Source organism: Crinia signifera, chromosome 9 (assembly GCF_055691185.1).
Source record: "Crinia signifera chromosome 9, ASM5569118v1, whole genome shotgun sequence".
In the NCBI taxonomy this organism is placed as follows: Eukaryota; Metazoa; Chordata; class Amphibia; order Anura; family Myobatrachidae; genus Crinia; species Crinia signifera.
In genome coordinates this window covers 130,987,810-131,014,999 of record NC_139225.1, presented here as the reverse complement: position 1 = coordinate 131,014,999, position 27,190 = coordinate 130,987,810, and the positions used below count along the sequence as shown (strand labels likewise).

Genomic DNA, 27,190 nt, shown 5'->3' with positions numbered 1-27,190 from the left:
TAAAAAAGTGCAAACAGACTACGAGCAGCACGCTGTCTACCCGTGGTTGGGAAACACGTCAAGGCCATCTACCCGTGGTAGATTTGGTGGGCGCACCGGTTATCGTCAGCGCTTCCAAAATTCCAGCACGTCAGGAAGTGATACCGACACAGCGCACAGAGAAGGTCCAGCCACCAGCCGCGGTCCAAGCCCTTTAGGGGTCCACACCAGAGCCGGGGGCAAAACCGGCCCAAAAGACCCACAAGGAGAGGAGGCCAAAACCGCCGCAAAGTACAAACGCAAACCACCGAGGGGAGCACGGACATAATCTTTAATCTTTCCTCCACCCCGCTGTCAGCCACAGAGATGCAAGTCCTCAGCCAAGGCTTATCATTCGTTCCATCCAGAGGCCCGGATAAATTCCGTTGGACAGTGGACACCTTCAGGTTCCATAGAAACCTGAAACTCAAAGAGTACTTTTCGAAACAGTCTGCATCAGCAGCTGAAGAGTCTTTACCCCTTGCCATAAAAAATCTAGGCCCAAGATCAAAATTCGACCCGCAGTCGACTAATGCCTCCATAAAAACTTTTTCCCGCTTATTGGATTCTGCCATCCACAATCCCCCCACAGGTATTTCCTAACTTGCCTAGAGCTGAGAGAGTAGCTCTCAAAGAGCTTAGTCAGCGTACTGATATCATCATCCGCAGCACGGACAAAGGGGGAGCAATAGTGGTCATGGTTACAAAATACTATAGAAGTGACTGTTATCGACTGTTACAAGACCCCAATACTCAAAAAATTGAGAGGTGACCCCACCGCCAAATTCAAGCAGACCTTAGACAATATCTTGTCCTCTGCTAAGAGTAATGGCATTATCTCTGACTTAGTGCACAGAAAGTTGACCACGGCCTTCCCTGTTACACCTTTATTCTACAGCATTCCCAAGATACACAAGGACGCACAGCGATCTCCTGGCAGACCTATCATTTCTGCGAGGGGGTCGCTGTGTGAACCGATAGCTGTATACTTGGACACATTTCTGCAGCCGTGCATACAAAACCTCCCCACTTATTTGCGTGACTCCACTACTTTATTTAAAAAAATCCTGAACCAGGGGTCCGACCTGACAGATGTCACACTGGCAACCCTAGATGTTACAAGTTTGTACACTTGCATCCCACATCACGAGGGGGTACAGGCAGTGACTACACTCATCCAGGATAACCCATTGTATCACGGACCATCTGTTGAGTTCTTCACGACATTGCTGAGATATACACTGTCACATAATTACTTCTTTTTTGATGGCGGTTATTATTTGCAAAGGACGGGGTGTGCTATGGGTTCCCCAGTAACTCCGTCCTTTGCAAATGCCTACATGTGGCAGGTAGAGAAATCACTCTTTCTCGACAATGTTAGCGTGAACTCCTGCATGGATCTATACGTGCGATATATAGATGACCTCTTCCTGCTTTGGAGAGGTCCCCTAGCTCCGCTAGCGGAATTGGTGGCCACACAAAATAACTCTGTCCATCCCATTAAGCTCTCCCTGACTACCAACAGTAATACCATACCATTTTTGGATATATCCATCTCTATCACCGATGGGCATCTCCACACATCCCTCTTTGTGAAACCAACAGATCGCAATACCCTGTTGAGACATGACAGTTTTCACCCCCGCAACACTGTCAAAAGTCTGCCCTATTCCCAATTTCTTATGGTTTGCAAAATAACAGATACTACCATGGAGACAGAGAAACAACTCGACATCATGGTCAAAAAATTCGAGGAGAGAGGATACCCCACGAGTGAATTGTTGCAGGCCAAATCTAAAGCATTGTCACAAAACCGCAACGACCTCATAGCCAAGAGTAGTCCTAAAATTAAATCACCCAGCATACCATGGGTTAACGACTACAGCTCTACCAGTCTGGTCACTTCCCGCAAAGCCAAACAGTGGTGGGAAATAGTTAAGACCGACCCAGACTTACCCTTTCTTAAAAATACTAAACTCATGCCCAGTTACAAGCGCGGCCCCAACTTGAGGGACTTACTTATCAAGACGGAAATCACCAATTTCGATTTACAGACACGGACCACTAGGCCAGGCAAAACAAGTTGCTATAGGTGCTTGGGATGCACTACATGCAGCTATCTTGTCACTTGCACGGAGATAGCCCATCCATTCTTGGGAAAGAAATTTAAGATAAAATGGCCCCTAACATGCACTACCAATTACGTCATCTATGTTATCCAATGCCCGTGTGGGCTCAATTACGTTGGTAAAACCGACTGTGCTTTCAAAGTCCGAATGGCACAACACCGTAGTGCCATTAGGGCAGCGCTTGTGTCTGGGAAGAGCGAACAACCGGTCGCCTGGCATTTTGCCCGGGCAAAACATAAAATGGCCATGTTACACTACAAAATTATAGACCACATCCCTGCCTCAATACGTGGGGGAGACAGATCAAAAAAACTACTCCAATTGGAGGCTCAGTGGATTTTTAAACTAGACACACTGGCACCCAAGGGCCTGAATGAGTCCTTGGGGCTTCATAATTTTCTCTGATTTGGCTATCAGAGTTCATTTGACGCCACCCCTTGCAGTTCCTTTGACAGATGACACCTTTGCTGTTTTACTACATTTACACATTTGGTGCTGTTTGAGCACATCGGGTAGCCGGTATATATCCAGCACCTGTTTGGGTCTATTCATGCCCACAGTATTGACATCCCGCAGTCCATTCATGCAGCTACACCCTAAAACCTTGTTGGCAGTGCTGTTGGCACACCAAGGGTTTAAGCCACACATGCAACACATGAAGCCAGAGCTTTACTTAGCTAGTAAAGCCAAGTTTTTAAAACCTATACTCTTTTTTCTCATTCCACTCATCATGTCCACCACTAGATGTCAGCACTGCATTACTTGTTGTTTTATCACTTGTGTGCCGTTTTTTTGACTAATGTTTGCATCCTCATATTTCAGGTGCTGTGTCCTGGATGCTGTTTGCACAAAACTGACATGCCATTCCATGTACAGTATGCAATATACGTTTTTCATTCTTTGTATGTGTGCACTAATGCCTTGTATGCCCTCCACAGCCCGCCCCACGTGACCGCAGGTCAGCCCCGCTCTGATGTGCCTGAGGGATGACACTGTTAGTCACGGTGACGTCATAGAGGTGTGATCGATCCCGGAAGCCAGCCCAGCGGTCCCCGTGTGTGAGCACAAGCTGCAGGAGGGGGTAAGTACCTGAGCCTTTATATTTCACTGTCACTGTATCACTCATTGTTACACCATTTACCTGTCCTGACGAAGGGGGAGACCCCGAAACGTTGGCGTTGTATGACTGAATAAACCAGTCCACTTTTCACCATTTAAGAGTCCCTGAGTGCCCTTTCCTTCAGTATATATATATATATATATATATATATATATATATATATATATATCACAGGGGGCCCAGCACTCAAACTACAACAAACTCACCTTAACATTCAAATAATCAATTAAATAAATAATGGGGTTTTAGTTCATGAATTGATCAATGCATTTAAGCTTGCAGCCCATCGCCAAGGGACCCCATTTCACTGCAAGTCCTACACTAACAACTGGTTTTCATGGGAACCTGGCAACTGTTTGCACATCATAGCTAAAATGAACATGTGTTATTTTCCTGGGTTAAAGCTCAACTGCCAAGTACCTCATGGCTTTAAAAGGTGAGACCATCCCAAACACAGCACCTGAATTAGTGTTAAAGGGGCAGCTGTCACAGGTTTCAGGTAAATGAGCTTATCTAGGGTGCATGAGAAAGCTATGATCACAGTAACAAAGGTTAACTAAAAAAAAAAAAATATACTAGATGATTCATCGCGCCTTCTGAGCGCTATTTACACCGTCATAAGGGGCTCAGCGGGTGTGTGCAGTGGTAACCGTGCTATATGTTTGTAAGTTTTTGCCCCCATTTTTGACACTCTAGGGCAATGACCAGCACTGTTAGAGCTGCTGGCCATGCCGGCAGTCCATCTCTTTAGTGCAAGGGTGGCAAAACCTGTCATTAAGATCTACCAACAGTTCATGTATGACAGACAAACTGTGCCTCTAGTACAGTGTTTTTCAACCACTGTGCCGTGGCACACTAGTGTGCCTTGAGCTGTTCTCAAGTGTGCCCCCAGATCTGGAGATGCCCAAACTAGTTTATAGCCACCACCAGTTCAACTGTTATTTGCTGGTCTCTTTATTCATGTAAAGGGCCAATATATTTTATTTTTGTTACCTGTGGGGACCAGTGTGATTGTTTTTTATATGGGGGCCAATAGGTTTGCTTTTTTTTCCTTTAAGGGGAATGTGTTTTACCCTGTGGGGATCACATGGTGTGCCTTGGCAATTTTAAAATCTTATTTAGTGTGCCGCAAGGTAAAAAGGTTGAAAATCACTGCTCTAGTAGGAATGAATGCAGCAGGTTTGAAAATGTGACAGTTAGTGATGACTACAGCTGTGCACCAGCTAGGTGATCTGGGACCTGTGACAGTTAGTAATGACTAGAGCTGTGCACCAGCTAGGTGATCTGGGACCTGTGACAGTTAATAATGACTACAGCTGTGCACCAGCTAGGTGATCTGGGGAATGTGACAGTTAGTGATGACTACAGCTGTGCACTAGCTAGGTGATCTGGGACCTGTGACAGTTAGTAATGCCTACAGCTGTGCACCAGCTAGGTGATCTGGGACCTGTGACAGTTAATAATGACTACAGCTGTGCACCAGCTAGGTGATTTGGATAACGTGGATCGAGGACCAGTTTGGCCACCCCTGCTTTAGTGAATAGATGCTGTGTGCATGTGCACAGTGTCTATTCCCCCCTGTTCTACTAAGCAGAGCAGCAAGTAACAGGAGGACTAACAACTGCCCTGAAAACACCCCCCCCCCCCCCACCCCCCGCGTGGGACACTACTCTGCTGGCCCATGGCAGGATCCTGGACAGTCCCCAAAAAACAGGACTGTCCCAGGAAAATTGGGACAGTTTGGAGGCATGTATTAACCGTTGTATCAATGTCCACCTTCTGGAAGATCTTAATGTGAGCATTTATCTAGTCCTAAACAAGTGACACTAACTGATGGCCACAAACAGTAGATCACTGTCCAAATCACTTTTTTTTTTTATAGGTGTACACAATAACAGTGTACGGGAACACAATGTTCTCCAGCCTCCTAAAGGAATGGTGTTTTTTTGAGACACAGCCTGCTTAAACAAACAATGCTCCCTCCCTCAGTCCACAGTGTGACACAGCGACTCTGTCTTTACCCTAAGTGTGTGCAGCACATTTTATTAGGGGGTGCACCGTCAAAAGGATGTGCATATCACCACTTTTGGGCGTGTCTATCACCTGCCATTGGGTGTGTTTAACACCACCAAGCAGGCATGTCTACCATCATCTACAGTATTGGTACTCGCTACAATATAAAACGTCTCTCAGCCACACCATAATCTCCGGCCTATTTCAGTTTAGTCTTCTAATTATTCTGTGTAACTAACAGTACATGCAAATAAAGTCAAAAACATGTATGGATGATGCAGGTATGTTGTGACAATGGTCTAGTACAGGGGTGGGCAATAAGCAGCCCTCCAGCTGTTGAGGAACTACACATCCCAGCCTTGCCTTACTATATGGCCATGCTTAAACTGATGCAAGGCATGCTGGGATATGTAGTTCCTCAACAGCTGGAGGGGCGCTTATTGCCCACCCTTGCCTAGTACAATTAACAACGCAAACACACATAATTGATTGATGGGTGGTTCTTTTAATGGAATACAGTTCTAAAAAGCAAATGTCTTTGGTAAAAGGTATTGATGGTATTGCTAGTGGCAGGGAGGTGTTCATAAGGTTGGGCACAGCATTAGGGGGTCACTGTGCACCACTAACATTCAATGTGCGCACGCCTATGGTCTTTACAGGATTTTGAGCTGCTGCTTAATATTTTAGCACTTTAAAGGTATTTTTTCCACTTCACAGAGAGCCCTCTTCCTGCCTAGCTACAGTCTAACATCAGATCTCCAGCATGAAATGGTGCCCAAATCATAGTTGGAAGGAAGGAATTGAATTCAAAACATGCAAGTAAATGCTGTTAAGTCTAGTAGTCTCACCCGCCACCATTTCCTTTTTATGCTACATAGATGCAATTTCAGCATGAGGGACTCGATGGGGAAATGTTTGCTGAGCTTAGCCCATCCTTTTAGAGCTGAGCTCGGCATACCTTTCCCCACTGAGTCCCAGGGACTGATTGAGTCACTACGTAGCATAATTAGTTATAAAGTGGAAGCTAAAGCGGCCGGTGAATAGCGATGGAGCTTCACATACTTTACAGTATTTATCTGCGGCACTGTACTGTGGAGCAATCGACACCCAGTTGCAAAGCAGTGCAATTACATGCTTGTGTGCCACCACCGGACATTTCTCATGGCAGGATGCCCGGATGGCAGACCAGCATGATAGATAAGTGTGGCTATATCTGTACTAGGATCCCTGCAGATTATTGAACTTCCATTGTGTCCTACACATCAGACACATGAGATTTTTTGTCAGACAGGGACATCAGATTTTGTCAGATAAATTGACTCAATCCACCTGAATTGGGTCAAATCTCACAAAATCTCACAAGTGTAAGGGGCCCTTTAGGAAAAGAAGCCTTTCTCAGGGAAGAAGTAATGAGTTAAGAACTCAAAGCTGTTCCACAGCATTGAAAAGGAGCCATGAAAGAAGGGCCATAAAACACTGCTACAGTCGACACTGGCCTATAGACTCCATGACTATTAAGGACTATTAGGGACCCTGTGACACAGAAAATTCTGTATGTACCCATTAACAACTTAAGCTAGGTAACACACTGGGTACTATATTGGAACAAGTCTGTACAGTTGGAGCCCCTGTCAACTTTGTTCCTTAGGTCATGGCTCACCATGGCTAGCCATGGCTATCCTATTGTTCTCAGCAGCAATACAATACATAGAACAATACAGAAGGGGGTTTCCTATTATTTACCTGTCCAAAGCTGGTGTTTAACAGTTGGACAAAATTTGTGATTTGAGACAAGAGGTCCAGGAATTTCTTGTCCTCGTAGTCAAATCTCTCTCCAAACACAACGGAACAAATAACATTGGAAACAGCCAGTTGCAGTAGATATGATGGGTCAAATGACGTGCCTGCAGTTATATAAAGAAGCCAAGTAAGTCTTTAAAATCACTATAACAATGACTAGAAATAGCAATGGTTGAAATAAACATATGTTTATGTATTAAAGATTTAATTAAACACTTTTGTCTAATTCACTGGTGACACAATAAGAGATTGGTCAGTGGTGGAATTAAACTGAATGTGCTCTCAATGATTGCATGTGCATATGGGAGCACTAGCAGGGCTGTAATTAGAGTGGTGAGGATGGTGCTAGGCGGCACATAGATCATTTGCCCTGTGGGCGGAGCAATCCATATTCATTGTGATTGTACAATTTAAACAAAAATAGATTCTCAGTCCAACAGCGCTTTCAACCGCAGCTGGATTGCTATCCAGGAGCACCACTCCTTAGCATTTATACATGGTGTTGGTGTGTAAGGAGGGAGGCACGGACAGCTTCTGGATCAGACCCTTTCCATCGGTCCCACTATTCTCCAGCTCAATCGGGTTGAGAGGGATTTTTTTGGTGGTTGTATCTGGAGCTCTCTGTCCCTCGCTTCATTTTTTAAAATACTTTTTATCTGTATTGGAATTTTTATTCATAATAAACCTCTGATGTTTGGAACTTACGCGGTCCTGTTCTGGATACTCATTGTGCTGGCTGGGATGCACTAAAGAAACCCCTACGTGAACATAGTGCATTGCCACCAGGTCAGTACTATCTGAAACAGAGTGTGTATTTGTCACAGAAAATTGCAGCTTTCAAAGAAACCGTGATGTGCATATAGGGAATTATAACAAGGTCAGTTGTAATCTCCCCATGTTTGGATAGGAGTGTATAAGATCCCCTTGAATTGAGCCTGTAAAGATACCTTTATCTGTACATAGGGACCAACACCAAGGTCAGTGTGGTCCCTTAGGTTACGAACCCAGGGATACTGTTCATCAACCATTCATTGGATCCAACCAGCGCTGGAAAGCTACCCCCTATTTTTTGTCTTCATTGTGTATAACCAGAACCGATGCTACCTGCTCAGCAGAGGATGCAGTGCAGGGAGGCACCGGGCAGGAGAGGTGCACTCCCTGCTCTGCTTCCACACTGTGGCTCCCAGCTGCTGTTTGACTCACCTTGAGTTAGTTTATTATGGTGAGTGTTGAGACCCTGTATTTGAATTTATTAGAGCATGTTGTCACAGGCCACTGCACCCCAACATTTGAATGGTGAGTGTCGTTTAAACCCCAAACGTAGGAATGGCGAGTGCTGTGGTACTCTATATCTATATATGTGGGTTAATTTTTAATTAACCTTTGTTACTGTGATCATCGCTCTCTCATGCACCCCAGATAAGGTAATTTATTTGAAACCTGTGACAGTTGCCCCTTTTCTTTCTAATTCAGGTGTTGTGTTAGGTGATTGCCTCACCTTTAAAAGCCATAAGGTAGTTGGCAGGTGAGCTCTAAACCAGGAAAAATAGAGTTCATTTTAGCTATGATGTGTCAACAGTTGCCAGGCTCTTAAGAGACCAATTGTTAGTGTAGGACTTGCAGTGAAACGGGGTCCCTTGACGATAGGCTGCAAGCTTAAATGCATTGATCAATTCATGAACTAAAACCCCATTTTTTATCTATTTTATTAGTTGTATATTAAGGTGAGGTAGTTTATTATGGTGAGTGTTGAGCCCATACATATACATACATATACTAGGTGATTCATAGCACCCTACGAGCGCTCTTCACACCGTCATAAGGGGCTCCTCCCCCTTACCCTGTGAACACCTTTATTGCAGTGTTTTGTGCAGGAGGGATGTTGGGGAAATAATGTAGTTGAAGGAGGGGTGGGTGTGGTGTTTCCCCAGTTGGATGTAGGGATGCTGTGGGTGGTGGAGTGGCGGGTGTGGTGTGTGTGGTGGTGGCATGGGTGGGTGAGGGTTGGGATTGCCTTCCAAATTCCAAATTGCCCTCCAAATTCCAAATACTGGCTAACCAGTGCCTTGTAGAGTGGCATGATTACATTTTTTGTTTCTAGTTTCCATACCGGGCCGGCGCTACCCACTCACCGATTTTTCACAAACCCATGCTGGTTGACATTTTTTATTTGCCTCTAAGTGTAAAATTCCCTCAAATAATTTCCCTGCAACTGACATTAAGCTCTCAGGTCTGAAGTTTGCTGGATAATCTCTCCTTTTTTTGGTACTTGTTTCCTAGCACGGCGCCCAGATTTTCTACGTACGCAAACGTACTGAAATCACATCGCATTGCATAACGCATAGTACTAACATGTGATGCGATGCGATTTACGCGTTCCCGTTCCCTGTCAATCCTGACCCTTGACAGATCCTGACAGAAATCCCTCTGAGGTGATTTTGTGTAGAGAGGAGAAGTATAACTGAGAGCTGATGATCTTTGGAGTGTTACGATTGATTTATCGCTGTTATTATCGAGATGGCTGGACCGATTACTATGTTTTCTCTGCCGGCGAGGCTGTGGCATTTTTCCAAGCCCATGGTCTTCTTCCTGTGGCAATGAATTGCGAAAATGGGCACGCCATGCGACTTTCGTTGAAGGAGTCAATGTGGCACTGCCACATCTGAGTGTGTCGGCTGAAGGTGAGCTTGAGAGCAGCACACTGGTTTCCGGGCTGCCGCTTGTTGTTTGTGACAATGCTGCGGTTTATTTACTCGTGGGCACAGGAGCTCACCTTGATTGATTACTGCACTTTCCTGTATAACCGGTGGATACGTGAGGCATGTGCTCTGGATGTAATGGCGCAGCCCCAGCGGCGGATTCAAGGACCTGGGCTAATTGTGGAATGTGATGAGAACCTCTATGTGAAGAGGAAGAATAACGCTGGCCGCATTCTTCCGCAGCAGTGGGTGTTGCCGGGAGACAGGCCAGTGTTTTATGCAAAAAGTGCCCAGGCAGGATGCCACTACCTTGATGAACTGCATCCTGGGGAATGTAGAGCCATGCACGACAATCTATACTGACTGTTGGAGGGCATATTCGACGGCCCAACTTGAACTTGCTGGATACCAGCACTTCACGGTAAACCACCAGTTAAATTTCATTGATCCGGCAACAGGGGTCCACACCCAAAATGTGGAAAGACTTTGGGGTGTGTGTAAGTGGAGAAATAAGCGCCAAAGAGGCACTCAGTGTACTCATATCGGATCCGATCTGATCCGATATTTTATTGTATAACCACTACTCTGCACTTTCTATGGACATGGCATTGCATCGCATGGTACTATAACGTGGCATGCAAAATGCATACTGGGCGCCCTTCTAGGAAACAAGTACCCCTTTTTTAAATATTGGTACAACTTCCACAATTCTCAGTCCTTAGGTACTATAGCATATGAAAAAGGTTTTAAAGATATTACAGATGTACTACTGTTTACCATGCCATGTATAAGAGGTGTATTATTTTGTGGCATGCTGTATATAAGCAGTGTACTACTGTGTGGCATGCTGTGTATAAAGGGTGTACTACTGTGTGGCATGCTTGCTATAAGGTATGTACTGCTGTGTGGAATGCTGTGTACAAGGGTGTACTACTGTGGCATGCTTTATATAATGGTTGTACAACTGTGTGGCATGCTGTGTATAAAGGTGTACTACTCTGTTGCATGTTGTGTGTTGCATGCTGTGTATAAGAGGTGTACTACTGTGTGGCATGCTAAGCATAAAGGGTGTAGTACTTTGTGGCATGCTTTGTATAAGGGTGTACTACTGTGTGGCATGTTGTGGCATGTTGTATATAATGGGTGAACTACTGTGTGGCTTGGTGTGTATAAGGTTTGTACTGCTGTGTGGCATTCTGTGTATAAGGGGCATACTACTGTGTGTCATGCTGTGTACAAGTGTGTACTACTGTGTGGCATGCTTTGTATAAGGGTGTACTACTGTGTGGCATGTTGTGGCATGTTGTATATAGTGGGCGAACTACTGTGTGGCTTGGTGTGTATAAGGTTTGTACTGCTGTGTGGCATTCTGTGTATAAGGGGCATACTACTGTGTGTCATGCTGTGTACAAGTGTGTACTACTGTGTGGCATGCTTTGTATAAGGGTGTACTACTGTGTGGCATGTTGTGGCATGTTGTATATAATGGGTGAACTACTGTGTGGCTTGGTGTGCATAAGGTTTGTACTGCTGTGTGTCATTCTGTGTATAAGGGGCATACTACTGTGTGTCATGCTGTGTACAAGTGTGTACTACTGTGTGGCATGCTTTGTATAAGGGTGTACTACTGTGTGGCATGTTGTATATAATGGGTGAACTACTGTGTGGCTTGGTGTGTATAAGGTTTGTACTGCTGTGTGGCATTCTGTGTATAAGGGGCATACTACTGTGTGTCATGCTGTGTACAAGTATGTACTACTGTGTGGCATGATGTGTATAAGGGTGCACTATTGTGTGGTATGCTTTATATAATTAGTGTAGAACTGTGTGGCATGCTATGTATAAGGGGCGTACTAGCAATATCATTGTGATTGCATAGCAGGAAGAGACTTTACTCGCTGGGTGGAGCCCAGCATGTGAGAGACAGCTAATGAATCACGCCAAATACGTCATCTATGGGAAATAATTGTTTATTTGCAGAGCTGGATGATATTTTCTGGTGGTCACAGAAGATTTTAAGAGGGCCACAACATTTTAAAGATGGGGCTTCCTCTTCCATATGTATTCACAGATGTGACAGGGCATGTGGTGTCCTCCCACCAATATTCAGGAAATGTATTTACCTTACAGCACAAAAAAACTCAGAGCAAATAATGTCTTTGCCGTCGGCCTTATCTGGACACAAATCTTATTAGGTGAGTCAGAGATAATATGATAAATATACTCACTTTTTTTTTACTTGATTCCATGTAGATTAGGGTTGTTAATGTTATATTAGCGAAACATGTGTTTAGGGGATTTTACATATGCCAATGAAGTGGGGTTTGGGGGTATGAGAACCTGTGGTAATGCCATGGATTGAATATTCTTTGTAAATAATTTAGCATCAACTGTCATTATCTTCACCCACCTGTTTTCTTCATAAACGTCTCCCCAAGACACCGGGCCTCCTCCTGGATCCTCTCCTCGATGCTCCTCTTCCCCATTCCAAAATTCCTCATTGTCATGAGAGCAAAGCGACGCATTATCTTCCACCTTTCTCCATTGCTCATGATGACCCCTAAAAATACAAACAATTTTGTGACGCCCATATAATATTTTCCCCAAAATTAGTTTAACTTCATAAAGCAAGCAAAACACTTCTCCCTGGAAGGTGGACCGGCTGAGAGCAGCCATGCAAAATAAACCATTATGATCAGATGTATTCTCATACACCTAGAATGTTTTGGATTTGGTTTTACATTTGTATTGTGTGTTTTGGTTTAGGTACTCATTTTGCAAAAGAATTTTGGTTTAAGATATGTTTTTTTTTTTTTTTTTTTAATACCTAAATACAGCTAAAATCATGTTATTTAGGACTGTTTTTGTTCCTACAGTTCTTCCACTCACCCTTTAATTCAATATTAAAAAGGATATGCACGGTTTAACAATCCAAGGTCAAGGTTCTCTCTTTAAGCCAGCTGCTATCAAAAGCAAAAATATAGGCCCTTATTCAAAGGTGTAACTACCATTGGTGCAAGGGGTGCAGCTGCTATGGGGCCCAGAGCTGCAGGGGCCCCATCTTTGCTGTTTAAGTAATATGTTTTATATATATTTATCACCATCAGTTGCTAAATATGGGGCCCTTACAAACTTTTGCTATGGGGCCTGTGAATATCTAGGTACGCCTCTGCCCTTATTCAGATCTGATCGCAGTACAAATTTGTTCTCAAAATGGGAAAACCATGTGCACTGCAGGAGGGACAGATAAAACATGTGCAGAGAGAGTTAGATTTGTGTGAGTTATTATGTTTCTGTGAAGAGTAAATACTGGCTGCATTATTTTTACACTGCAATTTAGATTTCAGTTTCAACATACCCTACCCAAATGAAACTCTCTCTGCACATGTTACATCTGCCCCCCCTTGCAGTGCACATGGTTTTGCCCATTTTGAGAACAATTTCGTACTGCGATCAGATCTGAATAAGGGCCATAGTACTATGGATTATTGGAGGGAGTGTCTTGCCGAGGGCCCACTGATGTCTAAATCCACCTCTGCCTGTGGCGCTGAGAGTGGCTAGTTGCAATGACTATAGTGACAGTGTACGAGGAATTCTCAGTATATCGTAACATTGCATAGCTAAATAAATATTTTGCTGAAATAACTTCAAATACTCCAATTCATATTCAAATGCTATTTACTTTTTCATTGCAGTTTTATTTATAACTCTAATCAACTCACTTTATTTGAAAAAAAAAGTGTGAGCCTTAGGTAATGTGTCGGCTCCACGGTCCACTGTGGAGCCAACACAGTGGACCGTGGGGAGCCGACACAGTGGACTGTAGGAGAGGGCCGGCACCCTCTCCCACACATGCGGACATCCGGGGCTGGATGGGGACTGAGCCTAGGAGTATAGCCCGGAGGTTTCCATCAGTGGTATATTGATATGCTTTTTATATATTTTTCGATGTGAGTGCAATGTGAGAATAATAAATTGTTATTTTAGTCCGACAATATCGCACTGTGATGTCTTTTCTCCTTAATAGGGATAAGAATCTAAGATTTTTCTGAAAATTGTACTGTGATCAAATATGTGTAGTTCATCAACCAGGGGTGTAACTATAGCACCGCAGCCCCCGCCACCGCGGGGGGGGGGGGGCGCTGTGCATGTGGGGGCGCCGGGGGCTGCGGTGCTATAGTTAACCCCCCCCCCCCTAATCCCCCGCAGACTTACGTATCTTGCTGGTCCCGGCGGCTCCGTTCTTCTGATGAGGACCACAAAAAAATGGCCGCCCCCATATAGCAAACAGTTCTCTGAAACTGTCTGCTGTACGGGGCGGCCATTTTGTGGTGGTCCTCAGCAGATGAACGGGCGGAGCCGCCGGGACCAGCGCGATAGGTAAGACTGCGGGGGAGGGGGTTAGCATAGGCGGCGGGGGGGGGGGGGTGCTCGACGGGGCGGCGGGGGGGGGGGGTATGGGCGCCCCCCCCCTAACGGCGGAGGGGCACCCAAAACGTAGCTACGCCACTGTCATCAACATCTGGAGGGACGGTGTTGCCCAGCCCTGCCCTAATTGCAAGTCACATAGACGCCAACGTGACATCATCCCCCTTTTTTGTTACATGCTTTCCAAGGGCTTTTTGGTGGAGGCCCTGTGTGTTCACGGGCAGCACTTGTGAATATCTGCGCAATCTGTTTGAACCTATCCCAGACATTATTGATCTTTTAAAATGGGTCAGTGAGTAATGAGTGCACCTGTGCACCTGCCGGGTAACCCGGAATACGGTAACTGTTCGGGGTATTTGAGGCCCGAGGTTGGGGACCACTGGAATAAACCATTTAGCGTTACAAAGGCTTAGGTAACCTGTTCCAACTTTGCTTCTGTTAGATAAAAACCTGCCTCTGTCTATAGCCAAACTCATTTACAGCTAGAGATGAGTGGTTTGGATTTATTTAGATTTAAAAAAGGGCATTTTGTTGGCTATTGGCTCTCACATATTTTAGATAGCCAATAAGATAAATCCAGATAAATCCAAACTTGCGATAGTTTGGTGAGAAGATCCGAGTAAATCAAAACCTGCTCCTCAGCCTAAATTCACCTCTTCACAATAAAGCTGGTTACACACTACACAATGGGCCTTATTTTGGTTGCTTCGCTTCCCCGCACGTTCGCATGGGGGAGTGATGTTTTCTTTCTGCGCATGCGCATGTGCATACGCTGGGTGCTAGCGGGCACGGTGATCTGCTAGTTCGCCATCCCATTCCAGTGAGGGCGGGGGGGGGGGCGGGGGGAAGCGCCAATGGGCTGCACCCATGGGAACGCCAAGCGTTTAATGGAAAGTAGGCAGTAACGTGGTTGCCAGGAGCGGGCAGCTTACATCACCTGATGTCACCTGCCCGCCCTCTTCCGGTACAGGGAACACTCAAAGCTAAGACACCAGAGAGTGTCTTAGCTTAGCGTGTACCTTCCAAATAATTCGATGGTCGGCGACCATCGAATAATTTGGCCCCTGCACCCATGGCTGCGAATGGATATTTAGGCAAAATATCCATTCGCAGCCATGCGGGGGAGCCAGTGAGCGAGAGGGGGCAGGCGGCTGTGCAAGCGGCGGGCAGCGTTTAATCATCACGCAACGCTGTGAAATTTGTACCATTGCACGTGGACCAGAATAAGGTCCACTGTGTGTACTCAGCTAAGTGTATAGTGATGGGATCCAACAGGGGTGCTAACATCAGCATGCCAGCAGCAATGAGAGACGAAGAGGAGGGTGCTGCGTGTCCTTCATTAATGACGTTCTCGATCGTCTGCACAACAAAATACAGTTCTTATTAAACTGCTGGGCGTTCCTATGGTCGGGCCATGACGTTGGTGAGGGGGGGCGAGCAGCTGACATCACGGGAGGTCAGTTGCCTGCCCATTTTCTCTTGAGTGTGCACGCATATCTAAGTGACCTGAAAGTCACTTTATATCGACCATCGAATGATGTCGGCGTTCCCCCACAGTCTGTGAATGGATGTTTATGTTAAACATCCATTTGCAGCACGTGCAAACCAACCAAGTGTGCGACGGCGGCGGGTGAACCGGCATTCGCAGGGTGGAATCTGGTGGACTCGCGAGACAACCAGAATAAGGGCCTTGGTGTAAAAAAAAAAAAAAAAAAGACCTGGTATTGTAGCACTTTGTTTACAGACCCAGACTCAGTTGCACACAGATATGCAAGTGTTGCATATGCACTTTATCAGTGCAGTCTCAGGAAATGGCTTGTTGTGGGTGAAAAAACATTTGGTTCAAGCTGAGTCGCACTGGACCTGCAGCAATAGTGTATTGATAACACACAGAGTACAGTATGTAAAATAGAAAACAATCCACAAGTAAGCACTGGGTACAGTTTGGTCTTTGAATTAAGATAAGAAAATGCTTGAAATAGATGTCAAGAATCTTTATTTACCCTTAAAGTTAATTGTCCTTTAATGAATATTAATGCAATGGATAATCATTGCTGGGAAAATACTCACCAACTGTGCTCATGTAGCTTCAGTTTAACTCTTTGAGTGCCAACATCTGTGTGAGAGGTGCTAAAAATATCCGTCAAAAAATTTGTTATATAAATTCTAATTAAAAAACACGTTGTGTAAAAAAGATTATATTTCCTATATAAAGTAAACATTACAGTTCATTATGAAGAATAAAAATGTTTGCTTGGCAATTTGTACACTGATTTCGACAAACTCAGTTGGCACTCAAAGGGTTAAGTGTGTGTTTGAGTCATTAAGTAATCAACTTAGGGGAGAAAGCCTCCTGGACCTGGAGGAAATCCAATACAATTCAAGTGCTTTCACTGATGTAAAATTGCATCACCTGTGGCTGTTGTTAATCCTGCTCCTCATGTATCTGCAATTTGAGCCAGTGTGCTGTAAAAATGAGCTGCGAGTTCACAGGTATACAGTAATCTAGAAATCCATCCCTTATATAAAGTAGCAGCATCGATATGCTTCCTTGGAGCATTTCAGTGCAAGCCTGTATATTCTCAACTGTTCCATCTGCAGATCTCTTAAGTTTTTGACCCTCACCCTAATATGGTTTTCAACATCACCCTCCTACCGAATAGCTATCCTACGCTCACCCTCTTGTACTGACCACGTCCTCACTTCTCTTTACTATTTCTCTCTTTCTTCTTTTGAATGCTACATAATTCACTGTTTTACAATTACTCTCATCGATGCAAACATTTTCATCTTCCCTGTTCCCTTCTTCCAATTTCTTGACATCTGTCTTCCATATTTTTCTCTTCTCTGATATTGACTTTGAAATTGGCACCAAAACAATCTGCGGTAACAATATTGTAACAAGTGCTCCCGGTGCCATGTACTGGCCCCGTATCCTTTATGTGTGATGTCATGATGACATATACAGAGGGGCGGGGTACCCGGTACCCAGAATATACAGCAGTCTTTGGAGTCCGGGATGCTGTAGGGGCACTGCTTCTGGGCTATTGGCTTCGGTGTGTCGTTCCTTGCACCTTGCAAGCCAGATTTATAGAATCCTGGGCTGGCATAACCCAATTTTTAACTATTAACCTGAGAGCAAGATGTCTGATGGGCTCCCCAGTAATAACCAATTACTGCCACAACTAAAGTAGGATGGACTTTACTGCCAGCTTGTGGCCCTCCAAGTTAGAACAGGATGAGACTGGTGTAAGATGACTGGCAAGGTGGACTCTCAGTTGCTTAATTAGGAAAGTTGTAATGCACTAAACAGGAAACACTGCAATGACACAAGGAGATCACAGGGAATATAGAGGTAAAAATTAGGCCAGGTTCCCTCTGCCAGAAAGAGACCCCTAAATTTTAAATAGAGTGCATTTACCTAGGTGCGTGGCCACACAATAGTACCAATCCAAATGATACTGTATTGGTATGACTATTCATGTTACATCACAAAGAAGTACTTTACACCACACATTAGTTTCCTTATTCACAATCCACCAACAGTAGTACCTATTTTTCACATTACTCCACACAACAGTACCTCTTATTCACTTATTCAGCTGCACCACCCTGGTCATGGCATTTATCATATATCTGCAATCCACACATGAAGTCAAAATGTTCTGGCAATGACAGCCATAACTAGCAGGTTTAAGTAAGGTACAGAAGTCTCAGAGCTCCTGGATTTTGGTCAGAATTGGACACATAAAAGAAGATAGAACGTATGTTTTACAGTAAAGATACCTTTATGAGAGTAATCCACTTTTTTGAAGTGTGTGAGTACGGTACGCATCTAGAACTTCCTACCCGTTATAAAAGATACCGTTATATATAGTGGGCGGTATTCAATGAGGCTGATTCGCCAGGTTTTTATGGCGATTTTGTGCTGTAAGGCGAATTTCTGACTAAAACGGTGAATCACACTATTCAATGACCAGATGGCGAATACATTTCAAGGTTTTTTTCGCCATGATTCACCGAGTAGCAATCGCTATCTTTTTATGGTGAAGTGAAAGGTGAACTTTTAAAATAAAGTGTTTTGTTTTTTACAATTGGTGTAAAAAAATCTGGAATTTTATTCTGAGGAGGGGCATGCTATTTTTATTCATGTGCTGTAAGCACATGAATATATATTTAATTAAAAAAATATATATATATATATTTTTTACACAGACCAGCCAGCAGGGGGCCGGAGCCGAGCCGCTCATTAGATATTCATATATTCACTTCATCGGGTGTAGTGAATATACCCGGTCCCCTGCTGGCACCCCCGGGGGGCAGCCTGTGCTGCCTGGCACCCGGGGAGCCCACACACACACTATAAAACTATGACACACTATAAAACTTCAGTAAAATAAAATTACTGAGAAATTCTTAGGAAACTGGAATAGTTAAGCCCCATACACACTAAGCAATATTTTAAACAAAATTGCTCATTTTGGCCATTCTGAGCGATATCATTTGTAATATTGTTTAGTGTGTGCACTCAATATTATTAACGATGTGCACTCCCTCATGTCAATAACAATGTCCTTCATTGTGTGTGCATACAAATTGACTACATTGTCAATGACTACATGTATGGAGCATGGATAGGATGACCACACTGAATGATATCGTTAACGTGTGTACTATGGTGTATCATTTGCCAGGAAGTTCTGTAGTAATTATTAACTAATATCGCTCATGGAGCCAATCTTCTATTGTGTATGGGGCTTATTACCAGTGGTTCCCAAACTGTGGGCTGTTGCACCCTGGGGTGCCTTGGGGGACTTGCAGGGGTACTCTGGGTTGGTGGTCCATTATAATAGTCAAATTGTGGACAAACAGAAGTGAATCCTGTCCATTACTACATACTGTAACTGTCCCCAAGGATGAGATATAAACACAATTTATTTAACTTAATATTTGTTACGGACATTCTCGATAATAAACCTTTAGCCCAGGGTGCCGCGGAAACGTTTCTGATGCTTCGGTGTGCTGTGACTCAAAAACTTTGGGAACCCCTGACATAGACCATGTCCTGCCCTCTTAAAGAGCAGATCTGGAGGTGTTTTCAGAATACCGTATGGTATGGAATGTGTGTATATTCTCACGATCCCCTAATTTCTTTTGATGAGGTTTTAATTATGGTGGATCAAAACCTTGAAAGAGTTATCATTTTTTGTTTTACAAATGGAAGGAAGAAAGGTGGAAAGTCTGGATTTGGTTTCACACTGTTTTCCTAGACTTGTTTCTGGCTTGACGCTATTTTTGACTGTATTATAATAATAGGAATAATAATGTTATTTTATTTAGAACAATTTTATTTCTATAGCGCTCTTTTTCAATAAGATTCAGGGGTATTACTAATTTAATATGGTCATGATTTCAAATGCTTTTACGGTGTGTTCCATTGTACTCATCTTTGATGGCTTGTATGTAATTGTCATGTTTTAGTAAAGAAAAATCTTTAATAAAATAATGATAATTGACATTTTATTTAAATGTATACGATTAAATTCAATTACTCTAAAGTGCTAATGTTACTGCGTACATCTATGAGAATGTGCTTGAAAGATCATGTGAGGACATGGAGTGTTTTTTATCTATGAACTATGGACATTGATACGCAGTACTATATTCCCACCTGGGGTGCTGCTGTGTGTTGGACTCCTGCCATTCTTGTTATGAGGTTAGGGATCTATGTACTAACTGGAGATAACGGTAACAAACAGCAAAGTCAGAGAAAATTCTTGTACATATTGCATCTGGATTTGTACTAAAGGTATTTCTCTGCCTTCTGGACGCTATCGCTAAGTCTTGGCCACAACTAGGGTGAGGCTGAGGGTCACATGTCCCGGGTGCTGGATGTGATACTCATACATGCATGTAGGTGACCTTCCTTGCCCAGGGTGATAAAATCCAAGTTTCAGCTCAGGCTAAGTGCAGGTTTGAATTTTACGCTGCCACAAGCATCTAGAGCCAGTGGCAAACTGAGGATTTTTAGAGAGGGGCTTCCACATGTAATCCAAAATCTTCCACTCTGCAGTATATTGGAGTAAGTACAGGAGTCTGGGAGAGCGGTAACAGCTCTGAAAATTTGTCTTTTTATACACTGGATACAGTATGGAATACTGTATTAATTTTTAACAGTACAGATGGTCTATAGTATAGGTTGCTTCAAATATTTAAATAAGAAAAAGGTTAAACATATAGGGGAAAATTTACCAATATGGATTCGTAAAAAATAGGTGTATTCGTAGGCAGAAATACACCTATTTTTTACACATTTGTATTTTCGGGATTTCGGGACAATCCCGAAAATACAACAATTCGTATTCCTAAAGATGGCACATTCGTATTTGTATTTACAAATACGAATGTCTACACCATCAATAGAATACGAGAGGAATCACCATTCAAAAGAATGGTGGTTCCTGATGTACTAAGCAGCCGTATTGATAATACGGCTGCTACTTGGTGTAAAACAGGCACGCAAATACGACAGGAAAATACACCTTGCTTTCCCTGTCATATTTGCTTTAAGCCTGCACGGATCAGTCAGATCCGTGCAGGCTTCAGTGTAAAAAAATAGAAAATTAAATAAATAACAGCGTGGGGTCCCCCCCACAGCTGTAACCAGCACCAGGCTGAAAGAGCCGGGGCCGGTAATTAAAAATCAGGGAACCCGACAAATAGGGGTTCCCGGATTTTTAACAACCAGCCCCAGGCTCCAGGTCCGGGGCTGGATCTCAAAATACGGGGGACAAAATGACTAGGGGTCCCCCATATTTTAAGAACAAGCCCCAGGCCAAACCAGCCAGCAGGGTAATGCCACAGCCGGGGGACACTTATGATATAAGGTCCCGCGGCCAAAACATCACCCTACTGACCAGTCAGCCTGGCCAGGGGCCCTGGGGGAGTGGGGACCCCCCAATGAAGGGGTCCCCCCCCTCCAGGACTTACCTGACCAGGCTGAAGCCTGGTGCTGTCCCCGGTGACCCTGGAGCGGTGGTCACCGGGCTGATGGCAGTGTAAAAAAAAAAAGAATAAACTATTGTCTAATACTGGGGAACTATGAGTCCCAGCAAGCCTCCCCCGCAAGCTGGGACTTGGAGAACCACAAGTCCCAGCCTGTGGGGCATTAAAGGGCCCGCTTGCACTTGTAGTTCCACAGTATTAAAAATAGTAAAATAGAACACACTGACACACACTTAAAATAAAACTTTAATACATCCAAAGCCCTTACATACTAATACTTACCTATCTTCATCCCGTAGGTAGCCATGGTCCTGATGTCCTGGTCTTCTGGTCCTGTGTCGTCTTCTGGCTCCATGTCGACCGTCGCTGTCGCCGTTGCCGTCCGGGTCCGATGAAATCCATGGAGGAACCTATGGAAGGAAACCATACTCAACTGTCCCAGGGCGACGTAGTCCAAGGGGGTCTTGGCAAAAAAACAAACTGAGAAGCCGAACCAGACGAACAGCTGAGCCGCACGGTACTCTGTGTACATCGTGCGGCTCTGCCCCGGATGCCGCTATTGGCCGCCTTGCGGCCTAGCGGCCAATCAGGAGCCGCTAGGCCGCAAGGCGGCCAATAGCGGCATTCGGGGGCGGAGCAGACTGTCTCCACTATATCCGGCCAGCTAATACGAATGGTTACACCATCGGAGGGTTACAAAGCAGTCGTATCTGACTGCTTTGTACATTCCCCTCCGGAACACGACTTTGCATACGACTAAAACAGTTGTATGCAGTCGTAGGGGAAATACTAATACGAAAAACTAGATTTTTCATATTGGTAAATTTCCCCCATAATAACTACACAAGCATAATAGAACCAGTACTGCACTTTCTAAGCTCACAATCTCCCACCTCATGGTAAGGCTCCTGTCTCTTCCTCCTGGCAGCTACTCTCTGGTCCATTGCGATGTTTGAGGGCAGTAAATGTGATAGAAGAAGCTGGTACACTGGGCATGTGCAGCAGCTCTGCTCTGTCCTTTACACTGCATGATGTGGTGGCAGCTCTATTTATATATCTTATATACCAGTACTATTGTTATCATAATTTCAAGGCACTTAAGGTTTCTGGGCAACCAGAAATCCCCCCTGCTTTTGCCTATGAAAGCAGATTCATTCTATCAGAGCGAAGGATCTCCAGAGTTGCCATTGCTCATCCTGTAGCTGTTGTTATCAGCCTGCTGCATGGCGGTGCACTATGTTGTCCACAATGTTTCCTTGATACATCACATACCCTGCCACTTACCACAACTATGCTAATAACACATATTTGCTAGCATATGTTATTAGCAGGGACGTGCGGTGAGGTAAATGGCTGAGGAGTCCCTGGCAAGTACCAGAGCAATATTTGCACACAAATTATGAGCCATGGGGTAAATGTGGGCATTATACACAAGTGCAGCAGTATATACTGCTGGAGATTCACTGAGTTTTGATAAGAGATGATCAGAAGAGGTAGCCAGGTGAGGCACTGCCTCCCCTGCCATAGACGTTTTACTCCACAGTTTTGACTATAAAAATGATTAGAATAATAAAAATAAGATTTTTTTATATTCTTTGTATTTTGACATTATTTCTAAACTCAAAACTGTGGCGTATATATATAAGTATGACAGGAAAGGCTGTGCCTCACCCCACCGCACGCCACTGGTTATTAGTAAGTACTGTCCTTTGACATGACTTCCGGTTTTTGGCTTTGGGAGTCCCCCTGGGAATGTGCAGATGGACATGGCGACCATGGGAGGTGCTGGTAGGAATCTGAGTGAATCGCTCTCGGGAAAATGCAGAAGGGAAGAAGCCCATATGCTTGCGTTACTCTCTGCAGTGAAGTTCTGGTACGTGGAGCTTAGCACTGCAATACTGTATATGGAAAATAAGGCCAAAATCTATAAACTGAGTTTTCTGTATTTTGGCAGAATTTTTACTAGGCGCGCCACACAATTTTTTTGGTTAATGCTTGTGTGTGTGTGCGCGCGTGTGTGCGTGCATGTGGGGGTGTCGGCTATCATTTCATTATTTAAATCACTTAATAATGCCCCTTTCCCACAACGAATTCCACTTTGTGGCCAGCTGGAAATAAGGCGAGGTTAGGAGGTGCCATGAGAGAAGGGGGTTTGAGGACAAAGGGGAAATGACAAAGGGGAGGAAAATGTGGGAGGGGGAAGAGGTGAGGAATATATGAAATGTGAATGGAGGTGAAGCAGCCCATAAAAGGTATTATATCCCTCTTGACACTGCCCATATTAACTGTAGATGGCACCCCAATACTTTTAGGGTGCCAGATGAAGCTCCGACAGTGGGGATCCCGACAGTCAGTATCCCGATGTCAGGATCCCGACTGCCGGTGCTCCGACAGGGGCATCCCGACTCACATTGGCTATTCTCCCTTGTGGGGGTCCACGAGCCTCATAGAGGGGGAATATAACTTGTGGCGAGCGTAGCAAGCCACCGGGCCCGCAGCATGGCAAGTGCAGCAAGCCTGCAAGGGGCTTTTTTGTACTCAAGGGTGCCCCCTTGCCCCTCCTGTTCCAGTGCCTATGAATTTAACTTTAGAACATCCCATCCATATTGTGAAATGTTGAGATCAGGGGCACCACACACACTGCACCTGTTATACATATGCCAGTGTGTGACATGGTGGCCACCAACAGGGAGGAACCCTCTTCTGGTAATTTATGCTATCTGTAGACCATAGGCTTCAGTGGTCAATGCCATCTTAAGGAACCCTTCTCTGGCGATCTGTAGCCCATAGACTATAGAGGCTAATGCCATCTTCAGTTCATCTTGGAAAATATGATTGCTTTATAGACTTGTAAATGCTATCATAAATGGAGAAACCATAGAAGATATGGATATATCTGCTAAGGTTCCTCATTTTAACATATTATTTAAGTTTGAACAATCTAAGCAGATTTACTGGAGTAAACACATTAATTGAAACTGAAATATTTCACATATCGGAATGAAACATAATACATTGTAGTATTTTAGTATTTTTATATACCGTATATAATTTTTTATATAATAGTTTACCATAATCCTTCAAGAAAATCTCAATATTATCCATCTCTCCTCTGTCACTAAACACATCACTGTGATCAATCAGTGCCTCCTTCACTGCATCATAGCCAATCAGAACAACAGCATGAGTATTTCCCAGGTAGATGGAATACACCGGTCCATACTGCTCGCCCAGCTGTGGAGACACATAATCATTGTATTACATTACATATATAACATTGCAGCTATTGTACATTTCCTTAGACACCATACTGTATTATAGGTTCACATTGTGGATAAATTATCATCATCAATATTTCTTGATGAGGCACCACTTCCCTCATCGCTAGACAGAACACATTAGCATAGAACCATAGCAGTAACCTCTTACAAATACATATAGTCAGGGCTATTTTTCAGCAGGCTCCAGCAGGAACTGAGGCCCTTATTCTAGTTCACTCTTTCTGACAAAATATTTCTTAGACAAAACCATGTGCACTGCAGGTGAGGCAGGTGTTACTTGTGCAGAGATAATTAGATTTGGGTGGGGTTTTACAACTGCCTCACCTGCAGTGCACATGGTTTTGGCCATCTAAGAAATATTTTGTCAGAAAGAGTGAACTAGAATAAGGGCCTCAGTTCCTGCTGGAGCCTGCTGAAAAATAGCCCTGCATATAGTAACCTATTACAAGCTAACAGAAAAAAAACCTTGTATTTCAGATGACACAAAGCAAAAAATAAAGACATTTGTCCATGAGACCTGGGAGGTAAGGACAAGGAGGCTGGAAGCAGGGCCGATATAATGCTTCTCGGCATCCTAGGCAGAGATTCAACACACTGCCCCCCTCCCCCAATGACACACTGCCACCAATACCCATGTTAAAAGTCCACAGCTGCCATCATTATTAAGTACAAAGTTGTCTGCCTCATAGACATCCTTCATTTTGTGGTAGGCAGACTCAGTGGTGTCCCGCTAGACCCTAGCGCACTTAGCAGCTGCCTAACGCTACCTAATGGAAGAGATGGCCATGGCTGGTAGGCCTTAGGGCCCTGCTTCTCAGAGGGACTGGGAAATAGTAGGTGATGGGGTTGTTGGGAAGTGAGTCTATGGGGCAAATGGAGCATGACCAGGAGGGTGACAGGCCCACACTTAACACCATGTACTTTTTTTTTTGTTAAATAAAATTTGCAACATTTTTAGATAAATTAAGATTCATAAATGCAGCTGTAAAATGGGTATTTGCACATGAACTAGCATCGGGGTGTACTAAGAGGAGGAGGCCCATGTTCCTCCATATGGGCCCCATCCTCTCTGCTAGGAGCTCTAGAATATTGAGATCCTACTGCGGCATGGCCATTTTTCAGAGGATTTCTTCATTGCTGTTGCCAACATCATGGGACTTTGGTTAGAGTGTTAAAAAAATGGTTGTGTGGTGTGCACTCCGAAACCCCCCCCCCCGGACTCCGGGGCCAGTGTGCTCCTCAAGCATTATAAATATAACACTGAAATAACATAATCCCGGGATTATTGCATGAGTGAAAAGAAACAAAACAACCATGGACTAAGATTTAGGTCAATGATCCGCCTCCCGACCAGGTTCCTGAGACCTGGGAATACTCCGGCTTTTATGCTGCATTCAGATCACATGTCTGTAATTGGCATAAATGCATCGCCATATTATTTCATCTCATTGGACATAATTATATATATAGAGGAAATACATTATTGAGACAACCACTCTGAGCCCTGCAGACTTCTGTTACATTGCTATGATGAAGGTACAGTATGCCCCAGCTTACCTTCAGCAAAGACTGTGGAAATTCTGTGGTGCTGATCTGCATCAAGTTCCCCAGCACGGGCAGAGGGGTGGGCCCCGGGGGCAGGTTCCTCTGCTTTATACGGTTCCACCATTTTATGAGGTAAATCAGGAGAGTGACCCCAGCAGCCAGGAGAAGGCTCCCTGTGATGTTCAACGCCATGAGAACACAGCAGAATAACAGCAATGCTGTGATCTGTGTCCCTCTGTGTTTATTGGTGATAAAGAATAGATTTGTCACAGCACAACAGTCCAAATCACACTGAGATAATACATGGGTTGGTTGTAGATCAGATAAGTAAATAGTAAAAGTTGGCTAATGGTATATTAACCCATTCAATTCTTTCTATTACACAACTACAGCCTGTTCATATTAAGGTGTCCAATTCTAACACTGGAGCTTATAAAAAGTTTAACAAATGAAGACTGAAAGAAAGAATCCTTTGGCCATCCGTATATGCACTCACGTGAATTAAGGTAAGGATGGGCATTTTAAAAGTTTTTTTTTTTTTTTTTTTTGGGGGGGGGGGGTGCTTGGTCTTTATTTTAAAGCATGTGGTTCTTGAAGAATTGCTGGCAATAAGAGCTCAGGACTTACCTTTAAGCTCATTCTCAACCTACTGTAATACAAAGATACAGGTACTTGTGTATTTTGGCGGCGCCCATCGCATCGCATACCATAACGTATACGATGGTATGCGATGCGACGCGATATCGTACGATAGTGCACGATGGCATACAATTTTGAAATTGTATGCCATTGACATGGCATACAATGCCATACGATGCGATGCGATTAAACATTGTATAAGCACCCTAATGGGTGCTTATACAATGTTAAGCACCCAATTGGGTGCTTACAATGTTAAATGCACCCCCAGCCAGTGATGATCAGCAATCCAATGGGGATCAAGGAAATTAAGCATGTTAAAAAGGTATCCAGATTTATTCACATGTTTAATATCCCTGATTCTCCACAGGGGCACTGGCTTTCCGTGCAGGCAATAACGACATGCAGGACCGCGCATTGCCATCACTGCAGGGCACACATAGGTGGGTATTCAATCCTGGATTAAATTTCCGAATGTCAAAACAATTTGCCATTAAATTCAATGTCAACAGT

At 44.1% G+C, this 27,190-nt stretch overlaps 1 protein-coding gene across 1 annotated transcript in view; it reads right to left on the bottom strand.

The window, feature by feature from the left end:
• Positions 1 to 26,306, bottom strand: part of LOC146036042 (cytochrome P450 2A5-like) — a 46,080-nt gene extending 19,774 nt beyond the window's left edge. The window contains exons 1-4 of the mRNA XM_083159809.1: positions 26,051 to 26,306; positions 24,284 to 24,446; positions 12,190 to 12,339; positions 7,024 to 7,184 (exon numbers count right to left, since the gene is read on the bottom strand). Of these exons, the coding sequence (XP_083015935.1) occupies positions 7,024 to 7,184; positions 12,190 to 12,339; positions 24,284 to 24,446; positions 26,051 to 26,230 (654 nt within the window). The 5' untranslated portion in view covers positions 26,231 to 26,306. The remainder of the gene's footprint in view (positions 1 to 7,023; positions 7,185 to 12,189; positions 12,340 to 24,283; positions 24,447 to 26,050) is intronic.
• Positions 26,307 to 27,190: the final 884 nt, after the last annotated feature.